At 35.8% G+C, this 11,024-nt stretch overlaps 2 protein-coding genes and 1 pseudogene across 2 annotated transcripts; all 3 read right to left on the bottom strand.

The window, feature by feature from the left end:
• Positions 1-751: 751 nt before the first annotated feature.
• On the bottom strand, positions 752-2,298 carry LOC123908749 (annotated as a pseudogene).
• On the bottom strand, positions 2,294-3,640 carry LOC123905380 (mediator of RNA polymerase II transcription subunit 13-like). Its single transcript, XM_045954984.1, has 2 exons — positions 3,559-3,640; positions 2,294-2,864 (listed from the first exon to the last, which is right to left on the bottom strand). The coding sequence occupies exons 1-2, from the start codon at positions 3,638-3,640 to the stop codon at positions 2,305-2,307; spliced, it is 642 nt and encodes a 213-aa protein (XP_045810940.1). The 3' UTR covers positions 2,294-2,304.
• LOC123908751 (mediator of RNA polymerase II transcription subunit 13-like) lies at positions 2,727-9,160 on the bottom strand. Its single transcript, XM_045959470.1, has 8 exons — positions 9,128-9,160; positions 8,976-9,051; positions 8,243-8,321; positions 7,842-8,159; positions 6,651-6,710; positions 5,978-6,221; positions 3,459-3,705; positions 2,727-2,864 (listed from the first exon to the last, which is right to left on the bottom strand). The coding sequence occupies exons 4-7, from the start codon at positions 7,967-7,969 to the stop codon at positions 3,676-3,678; spliced, it is 462 nt and encodes a 153-aa protein (XP_045815426.1). The 5' UTR covers positions 7,970-8,159; positions 8,243-8,321; positions 8,976-9,051; positions 9,128-9,160; the 3' UTR covers positions 2,727-2,864; positions 3,459-3,675.
• Positions 9,161-11,024: the final 1,864 nt, after the last annotated feature.

The following is an 11,024-nucleotide window of genomic DNA, read 5'->3' as shown; positions in this document are numbered from 1 at the left end:
CACCCGAATCTACTATCCAAGCACGACTGGGACTGACACTAAAAAGGGCAGAAGTACCTTTGGGGGCAACAGAGCCAGAAAGAGTGTTAGATTCAAGAATTTTGTACAGTCTGTCTAGTTGTTCCATCGTGAATGAAAGCTGAATTGAAGAAGACTGATGCTCTTGATCAGAATTACTGGCTTGGAATGTATGACCCTCACCTCCACCTTTATTCTTCTGATTTGAAGGTCGCGGAAGACCATGTAATTTCCAACATTGAAAAATAGTATGTCCCAAACGATGACAATATTTGCATTCACGACGGTATTTGAAAGTGGATGATCGTCGTCGAGAATAAAAAAACGTCATAATTAATAATCTTAGCCAAGTATTACTGGAAGCAGCAAAGAAAAATTAACACTGGTGAACAGTACTCGCGAACAGTACGCGTGTACAGTACTGCCGTGAACAGTACTTGTGAATGAACAGTGTGTATGAACAGTACCACGGGTGAACAGTGCCGCACACAAAATCAGTTGTCGTGGTCAGATTGTAAACACGACGGCGGCTAGGGTTTTGCGGAAGCGAGACCCCCAAAATCGGGAGCTCTGATACCATGTAGAAAATAATAAGTGAATATTGTTGTATGTTATTCCTCAGCTCAAGGCTGGTTTAAATAGGAAGAGTACAAACATAAAAGGAAATAATAGATAAGCTTAGAATCTCCTAGAAATAACAAACTAGGAAACTAAATATTTTCCAACACGACGAATCCCTACATTCACTAATGCTGGATTCAGCAGAAAGTATCACCTAATTGGTTGCGTCCTTTGCACCAACCAGTCACAGATAAGGGTCCTTCTAAATTGGAGAATGCCGACTTTAAAGCTGTTTTTATGTCAGATTGCAACAAACTGATCACAGTAGAAGCATGAACCTGAAAATTCAGAATACTGCTAAGTTAAGTATAACATGAAAAATAAATCAATAAACACCACCATTGCTGCTGTCATGAACAAAGCATCCTAAAAGCTTAAGCTTTTAGATAAAGACACACAAATGGATATATAATATATTTCTAATAACACCCACTCATACAAAAGCTTTATGGGCTTGGAGCATGAGCAATACCATTGGCCACCTACATTGTCCTAAAATTCAATTCATGAATACAATTTAGATGAATAGAGACAGCAGTGACCGAATTCTAGACCACTTGGTCATAAAGGCTAGATACCATGTCATGAACCAACTATCCCAAAAGCTTAATCTGTTAGATGAAGACACGTGAATGAGGTTTATATTGTATTTCTAACAGGTTCAAGTATCATATGCTTGAAATTGGTCACCCAAAAAGACTACCAAAAGCAACAACGTCCACAAAGTAATGTGAGTTTTTTATTCGCTAAACAACTCAGAAAAACATTATCGCTGAGAAGATTACACAAAAGTGTCACTGTTAAGTATAGAACAGAAAATTGTTAGACAAGACATCCTAAATAAGAGAGGATTGGCATGTTATCTTAATTAATATGAAAGGTAATCTAACATGAAAATCTGAACATGTGGCATTCATGTTGTGAGTCATAGGCCAACTAGAATAGCAATGCATAAGGAAAATTCATGCAATATTTCTCAAGATACACAAATTTACTTCTACTTGGTTTCAAATATGCAACATTAACTGCTAAATTCAGTGTTTATGTTGGACAAGCAATGCAATATCATCAAGAAGCTCCTGAAGGGGTTTTCTTTGAACATAAGAAAGGATGCCTTCTTCATTGAATGAATTATGGGAAAAGGAAGGACCAACGTCCATGTTTGGTGAATTGGAAGATTTTACGACTTTTGAAGCTCCTACAGAGCGCCAAACACCAACAGCTGCAGGTGCATTAAGATCCCATCAAGCACTCCATCAATATCACCTGCAATCCTAACCGGTATATTTTCTTTCTTTTTCACCTCGTACTTCCCAGATATGTTGTCTGTGGTGGTAGTCGGGTCAGTAGGAAGCTGATTAGAAAATGTAACCCTGGTGGATCTATTCAAACCAACAGGAATAAGGTTGTTACCAGAAGATAAGAGTGTGTCGTGACCTGCACATGGAAGCTTGCAACATAGCAAAGGTAACATCAGTTGCCAATAAAGTTTTTGTAGATAGAGTGAAATGCTCTGCGTCCTTTGTGCCTTCAGTCATCTTCCTTAAAACGGACTTGACAGAGGCATTAGAACCAATATTCGAGAACGGAGGTTGTACTGTCCCCTCAGATTTAGCAATGCTGTTAACAATACATGCAACTGGTTTTTTGTCATTTATGTCTTTCCTACTCTCCACAAAAGTATAGTAATTTTTTGAGTGGAGTCATACTTGTATCATGTTTTCCAGAACATGTTGTATTAATAACCAGTCCGTTCTTCCCATCTGATCCTTCAATATAGGGAGAAGAAGGTGGCTCTGCACCATACAGGTAATTGTTTGAACAAAAATTTGAACTCTCTGCTTTTCGAGAACTTGGAAAATATGGGCTTCTGAATAATGCTGTGGATAACCCACTAGTAGGGGCCTCAACAGCCCCAAATTCAGGTGCAAATGTCATAATTGCTTCAGCTTTGATTATATGATCAAACTCCCCTGTATACAACATTTGAGTTTGATTAGTTGGATCCATTGACATGGAGTTATTCAAGTTATCTTGATCTTTGTTAAGATATTCCTCCATGACTGCTGGAGGAGTTGGATTAAAGCTCTCAAAGGAAGAAAACCCAACAGGCAAAAGAATTTGATCTGAAACATCCATCACATTGGCACCAACTGGACTGCTGTTGAAATCTCCACAATCCGGGGCAGACAACACAAGTGCCTGAGATTCAGCAGTTCCTGGGGCTATGCCAGAAAATTGATTGTACAATTAGAAGAAAAAAAAAAACCAGAGAGAAAGAATTATAATAATAGAATTATGAAAAAAAGCTTATAAATCTCGCAGCAATCATGATTTAAGGAATAAGATTTAGAGTAAACTTTGAAAATAGCACAACTCATTTAATCAAACCAAAGGACAACCTTAAATCTAAATTCTCATTTAAAAATAGGATATCACAAAGAAATAAAGTTAAATACGGTTCATTACTGTTAACAAGTCCCACATCAGTTGCGAGATGGCCTGAATATGTGTTTATAAACTAGAGGCAATCCTCACCATACAAGCCGGTTTTGTAAGGATTAGTTAGGCCCAAAAACTTAATTCTGAGAATTACTATATAGGTATACCTAAATCAGAAAGAAAGACAAGGCATAATAAATTAAGAACATGCCTTCCACTCCCCCTAAATTAAGAAAGACAATTTAAGACTTCAAATGTGTTACACAACAGTTTAAACAGGGTTAGCGTAATTTAATAGCCCTCTTTATTATAGAGAGAAAAAAGTGGATATCAAAAGAAGGAATCCTGTGAATATAGTACTATAAATATTCAGGTACCTCTCCAAAAGGCAATTTTTCATTTTCAAAGAAGTCACCAAACTCGGATAAAAGAGCTCCAATATCCATTACCATGCCTAATTCTCCTCATCATTATCACCCCAGTCCCAGTAAGACCCAATTGGCTCATCAAAACTTGTAATGACAGAATTGTTAACTTCCATGGAACCAAAATCAGACATGTATGCATCTTGCCCAGGAATATTTGTAGCCCTACTTAATAACTGTTTTGAGACCGCTTAGAGCCCTGCACAGCAATAACAGTCGCTATTAACGCCCAATTGTACAAAAGTCAAGATTGGTCAAATAGAAAACAAACTAATCATGTTTTTAAGAAAAGAAATACAATAATCATTTTTCTCAATTTATTTTATAAGCGGTAAGTTAGCCATCTTCATGTGCATACAGCAAAATAAGCAGGCAACTTATGACGTAGCAAGCATGTATGCTACTGTGTTGTAGGAATACTGCTAAACTATAGGTACCTGTATAGTAACTCCTAAACTTATGGAGACCATGTGCTCAACCTGAATATATTATTACTACTCTCACCAATATCAGAGTAAACATATGCATTCAAACATTAAACTTGAGAAAAACGCTACACCATTATTATGCTTCCTTTTGATCCAAAGAAAAGCCATCACTGCCAATAGCCTCAAGAATAGGGGAATTTTTTGTGACTAGCTTTTGCAGTTTTGGAATTAGGCTCTGTTTGGCAAAAATAGCGGATAGCTGATAAGCTAGCTTATAGCTTATAGCTAATGGCTTATGGCTGATAGCTTATAGTTGACAGTTTATGGAAGCTAATTAAAGTGTTTGGTAAAATTAGCGGTTCAACTAGCTAATAAACATAAAATGACATAAAAGGGTATTCTTAATATTTAAGATACTTACAACTTAGTATCTAAAATTTATAAATTTAATATATAACAATATAGATATAATAATAATAATAATAACATTGTGCAGATTATCAAAAAGAAAATAATAACATTGTACCTTTTTTTATAATAATAACATTGTTTGTACATTAAATAAAAAATTAGGATAACCTTTATATATAAAATAATAAAAATAAAGATAATTTGCATAATTATTATAAACAGAATACAAAACGAAACATTCTTCTAACTATTATTGCAGACAAATATTATTTTTAACATGATCATATTTATCGGTAAAGCAACAATATTTTGAATTTTTGTTTCACTAATATACTTTTTAATAAACTAATTAAATTGATCGTTGGGTCAATAAGTTATAACACAACAATTTAAATCAACTAATTCTTTCTGTTTATAAAATTAATTTCGTTGAAACCAACTTCTTAACGCGCGTGCAACGCGCCGAAGACACCTTACGACCTAACGCCCCGACGCAATATAACGCGCGTCCCGTGCGTACGCACGGGTATGTACCTAGTTTTTTTTATAAATTAAGAGCATCTAGACATCAAGGTAGGGACACAAATTCCAACTTTGTTGGCATCCCTATCCTTCCCTGTCCTCCACCTATAGCTCATATTATTATTATTATTATTAAAAAAAGAAAATAAAATATATACAAAAACTGGGGGGGACATAGACCTAGATTTATCACGCTGCAATATATGGAAGGAAAGAATTTGTTCCAGAAAAATAAAACGAGCGGAAAAGACAATACGTAATTACATATGCATGCTTATTTTGCAGCAATAAATTATAAAGGGCAAACATGGATTTTGGATAAAACAATACAGGTAAAAATGGAAGAAAAAATGATAAGCTATAAGTTCATAAGCTACTTGAAATAGCATCTGGAAAATAAGCTATAAGTCAGTAAAATAAGCTATAAGCTCTTTCTAAAAAGACTGTTACCAAATATCTTTTAGCTTATAAGTTATAAGACATAAGCTATAAGCAAGCTTTTTGGCCTTGCCAAACAGAACCTCAGTGATTAGTAGAGGAGCCAAATTTTATGGCAATGTGCAGTGTAAATTGTTAAATTTTTCATTTGGTCAAAGAGTAACTGTTGGATATTCCGCCTTCATTACGGTCCGCCCCCATCCGCCTAATTGCGGCATTTGAGTTGCCTTCATTGCAGCCTCCAACACCTTCATTGTGTTGGGTGTGAAAGGGTGGATTTAGTCCCACATTGCTAAGAGATATGGCCTGTGTAGTGTTTATAAGCAAGTCCTAACCTTACAAGCCGGTTTTGTAGGGATGAGTTAGGCCCAATATAAAATCTAAGAGTAACATTTGTATGTTTGCTCATGAAAGCCATTAGGTAATTGGCTTCTATTTGGTGTAAAAAGTAGATGGCTTTTTCAAGGGGTCCCTAGCAGATATGCAGAGTGATTTGGTGGCTTTGTTCAATTAATGTTTATTTTCTCTTCCATTCTTGCTTTATTATTCCTTTTGTTCTTTATAGATAATCAATTATCCTCCAAGTTCTTTGTCATTTTCTTTTACTCATCTTGATAAATTTTCTTGTTGGAAAAATAAAAAATACTTTCTCAGAAATAGATAACAACATACCAATTTGGGGCCATCACTTCCCAACCGATCGGCGGAAGACATCATAGACTGTCTACATGCTAAAGAATCAGCATCTGCCTCTAGTTCATTTGGTCCTGTAATCTTGTAATCACTATCGTTAGAGCTGGCACTTAAGCTACTGATACTGCTATTGTTGCTATTGCTGCTACTATCATAACTATTTTGAGTTCGGGATCCATTGTATTCATTCCAAGGATCGTCAGTAGATTCCACATTACCAGCACTGCAAAAGGCAGAAGAAAATTTAAGACGCCAAGATATGAAAATTTAAGCTTTAACCAAAACAAGAGCAAATTGAGCAATTTTTATGTGTTCAAAAAATTAACAAAAATATTTGTAGGGGTAATATTTGCTTAAGGAATATATGTGAGAGAAAGATTCATCAATACGTGTCAAGTCAACGATGTTTTTTGAAAAGATAGAAAGAAGAAAAAAAAAACTAAGGAGAGAATAAGATATGCACAAACACAAAATTCTAGATAAAGAAATGTGAGGAAAAATGCAACAAGACCGCCTACTTTCTCTGTATACCACATATAGGAACTCTCATGAATGAAACAGCCATGAGCTCGCATAAAGGGCTCACAACTAACCTCAATAATAAAAAATGTAATAATGCAAGCAAAAAATACAAAGATGGAGAGCAACAAACCAGTGAATAAAGGATGAGGAACCAGTCAGGGATGGACCCATCCAATTCTGCAGCCAAAACCTGTATGTTCACATTAATAGAGTAAGAATCAAAGTTCTTTTAGGAATTGAAGTGCACTGGTTCATATACCAGGGCATTCACATTGCACATGTAGGTATCTAACATATCTGTCTAATCTAATGAAAAAATTAAAGTTGCTGCAGTCCAAGTAGCATCAATAACCGTAGCTGAAGATAGAAGTAGCAGCAATTAAGAGCAAGAATTTGCATCCCAAAAAAGTAAAAATTAAAGGAAGTAAAGATGCATGTACTGCATGTGAAACAGAGGAAGCCTTTGGAAACATAAAATTCTCTAAAAAAGAGATGATAGCGGCTTAAGCCTATCTATTAGACTTTGGGTTCTGGCCGGTGGATGATGAGTTCTCCAGCTAGTGAGTGGACCGTATACGACAAAACTTCTCACCATCCCACTGCAACATTTTTTTATATCATTATCTCTCTAAATTTCTGTCTCTTACTCTTTCTCATATTTTTTCTCTTTCCTCCCACTCTCATTTATCCTTGTTTGAGAGGATCCAAATCCCTCCAACTAGGGTCCACTTAGAAAATAAGATCAGCACCAGATGGAGGACGGGTTCTGATCAGCTGCAATCAGAACTGTAATAATGGTCGCATGGCTACCAAGCACTATTGCCAAACTCTACCACAGTGAGGAAATGCTTCATACATGCATTTGGGAGTAAGGAGGTTGTGCACTACTCCACTGCACTACCATTAACTACTCTTGAGTGATTCATGCTTCTATTTGGTGCACTTTGATTGGAGCTTACGCTAGTATTTTTAAGGAGATTAACTTAGCTAAGGAGCTGATTCAAATAAGACTAGGTCACTGGATTCTATTAGGAGTAACATGGATTTTTTAAGAAGGGTTCATAAGTAATTGAGCATCTTTCCTCCAGTGACATTTTCTCTATTCCTTTGTTGCTATGTTTTCCATTTTCTTTATGCACAACCCCTTATTGTCTAATTCCCATGTTATTTTTGTCTTAATGACTATTCAAAAACATTACATTGCATCAAAAAAGAATCAAACAGGAAAACAAGTTTGACCAGATTGTCTTAAAAGCCACATAAAGCTCTTCAGTGAAGAAAAGGAAAAAAATGTAAGAATTGGAAAGAAAAAAAAAAGTACCTTCTCAAAGAAGACCTAGCTAACGATGTTTGAAAAACTGGTACAAGAACTGACTCAGCTGGATAGAGAAATGTTTTCTCATTATCTGACAAATGATCTGGTGATCCCTTGTGGTCACTGTGTCCCATGACAGGAGATTTGGGTAAATTCCTACCAAGATTTTTGTTTGACTGCAATGCCTTGTCAGTTTCAGATCTAGGGAAGCCGAGGCTCACTTCAACAAAACGATTCTGCCCCCTCAGCTGGCAACCAACACCCTGGGAAATGTGATACGGGAGACCTATAACTCCATTTGACCCCCTAAATTTGGAAGAACTGCTATAGAATTAAAAACATGGAATTCAGTCAGTGGGGATATCTTCATACACCAATTATACACATAAAGGGTTATAAAAAAGGACCTGAAATAACTTTGCTTGACAAGATCACTTGCTGAACAGCCAGTCAGGCTGCCACGTATTCCATGAGGAGAAACAATCACTGCCACATAATAATGTAAAATAATTTCAAATACGGTGCCAACAAAAGCCATGTGGAGAACTAAAATGAAATTGGTAACCCTTTGGATATTAGTAAGTAGTAAGTACTAAGTACGGATACACATATATTAACATATGAAACACGATGATATGATATGACACATAAAGACAGAGAAAGTCAATGGCAGATATATTGACAATAACTCAACATAAAGGTGGATGGAGAAAGAAAAGAATAACTCCCTTTTGCAATAGAAAAGAAATTAATTAATTTGGAAGAAAATATTTCTTCAAAAAAATTTGGAAGAAAATAATAAAGATAAACAAGTGGGGGATGCATGTCCCACTGACTCATCTATATCAGTAACAGATTCTCTAACAAACAAAACTCAGTACATCCCTCTGAACATCTAAAATAAACTAACAATACCTTAAACAAATAAGAAAAGGCATTTAAAAGCAAAATGATATTGAAAGGAACGGAGTCCCCATAAACCAATCCTTGAAAATCCAACCATTGCTCATATCATTGCACACCAAACAAAAGCAAGAATAACTCAAATATTTTATGCCACCAAGGACAGATGAATAGCATATCAAAGAATAGTAATTCTAAGAGAGCAAACAAAAAATCATTTACAAAGATCACGCCAACCTGGATGTCTATATGTTGTCTCCGTAGAATGTTTCGATAGTTTTCTAGAACACTGGTGGAAAGCATCCGGATATTCCTGATAAAAAAGGGAACAACGGGTAAATATTGCAAGCTAAACTATAGGCCATCTAAAAAATCTAGCACCATCATACTTTGAGGACACTATGACATGTATAAAGATTGCCTCCTCCGTTGCAGCAAAGACAAACTCAAATGCAGGGTGTCCTCTCCTGTAAATATTAAAAAATATGCAATAGCAGAGTTACAGTCAAACGCAGTAGAGAGGCAAAACAACACAGAATGCAGATAACGGTCCAGTCAATCAGCTATGGTGGGAATTGGATTTGGCAATTTTGTTTGAGGTCAATGCAAACGACCTAAATCTACAAATTTACAGTCTGCAGGGAAAGAAGCCTGTTATGGTGCATTTTACAGTTGTGAAAGTTGTTCCAACATAAAATATGTTCCGGTAGTTAGTTAGGTGTAGCTAGTTATCCTAACTCACACTATACAGTTGAATCATGCTACTATTAAACTGAAGGCTGCTGCTAACACCTTATTCTTACAGTAAAAACAGAAGGATAAGACAAACCTAACAAACACGCACATCCAAACCTATGAAAACACGGGTACTCCAAAATTAAAGCTGTATGCATATCAGATGCTTACAAGTTTATACTCGTGAGTACATACTGGGAATATATATATGAAAAATAAAAAAAAGGAAGAAAAAAAAAATAGGCAATCAGTTAGGGTATACATGGACAGGGCTGGCCCCGAGTATTTGGAGGCCCGGCTTGAATATTAAAATTAGGCCTATAATAGTAAAAAAAAAAAAAAACACACAATTTTATAGCACATAACATAGGGATAGGATCAAATGACACCGAATCCAATCCCTCTATTTCAATTCAATCAAAGGCTCGCATTAGTTTACTTAAATCTATCACGTGACCATATCTATCCATGTTCATGTGATACTTGCCCTCTTTCGTTTTCGTTACCTTGTTGCCATGACTTAGAGTGAGTTAGTGAAACTCCAAAAATATCAATCTCCTTCGTCTGGCACCAAGGAGATATTTGAGCTGGTGCTAATGGGTTGTGGGGTCATGGGATTGTACAACCAGTTTGGCTCAGCTTTTCAATGATAGAGGCTACTGGGTTGAACTCTGAGAACAGAGAGAGCAAAAAACCACAAGGGCGTGAATCAGGAACGAGAGTGGTACATGATTGGTTAAGTGAATCTATACTAGCCGTTAGATTAAATTAAATCAATGGATATCAATTGGTGTCAACTAAACTTTGACACCTTGGAGTTAATTGATCTTATCCCATATATATATATATATATATAGAGTCAGGATCCGTTGACACCAACTAATTTGACACCAAATGTTACACCTCTCAATAACGTTTTAACCGATATAAATTTTATAAAATCCACCGTTGGATTGAAAGTTTACATCATATAGATCATTTGTGTAAAATTTCAAATAAATCCAAAATCATTTGATATGTTATTGAGATACATCAAAATTAACGGTTTTTGTATTTTTTTAAATGCCGTTAATCTTTATGTGTACCAATAGCATATCAAATGATTTTGGATTTGTCTGAAATTTTACACAAATGATCTATATGATGTAAACTTTCAATCCAACGGTGGATTTTATAAAATTTATATCGGTTAAAACGTTATTGAGAGGTGTAACATTTGGTGTCAAACTAGTTGGTGTCAACGGATCCTGACTCATATATATATATGGGATAAGATCAATTAACTCCAAGGTGTCAAAGTTTAGTTGACACCAATTGATATCCATTGATTTAATTTAATCTAACGGCTAGTATAGATTCACTTAACCAATCATGTTTAAAAGGAAAATCAACAGAAGGAGATTAAAAAACAGATGTGCATGCCCCTAACTCCCAAACCAGAACCGAGGGGGGGGGCAATAGAAATCAGAGTGCACCTCCGCCAAAGAACATGGTCGCAAGAGAGGAAAAGGATCCTGGGAAAAAACTTGGTCGCAAGCTTTGGATCGCAAG

This window comes from Trifolium pratense, linkage group LG2, assembly GCF_020283565.1.
Source record: "Trifolium pratense cultivar HEN17-A07 linkage group LG2, ARS_RC_1.1, whole genome shotgun sequence".
Classification (NCBI taxonomy): domain Eukaryota; kingdom Viridiplantae; phylum Streptophyta; class Magnoliopsida; order Fabales; family Fabaceae; genus Trifolium; species Trifolium pratense.
This window is presented reverse-complemented; position numbering and strand designations above follow the sequence as displayed.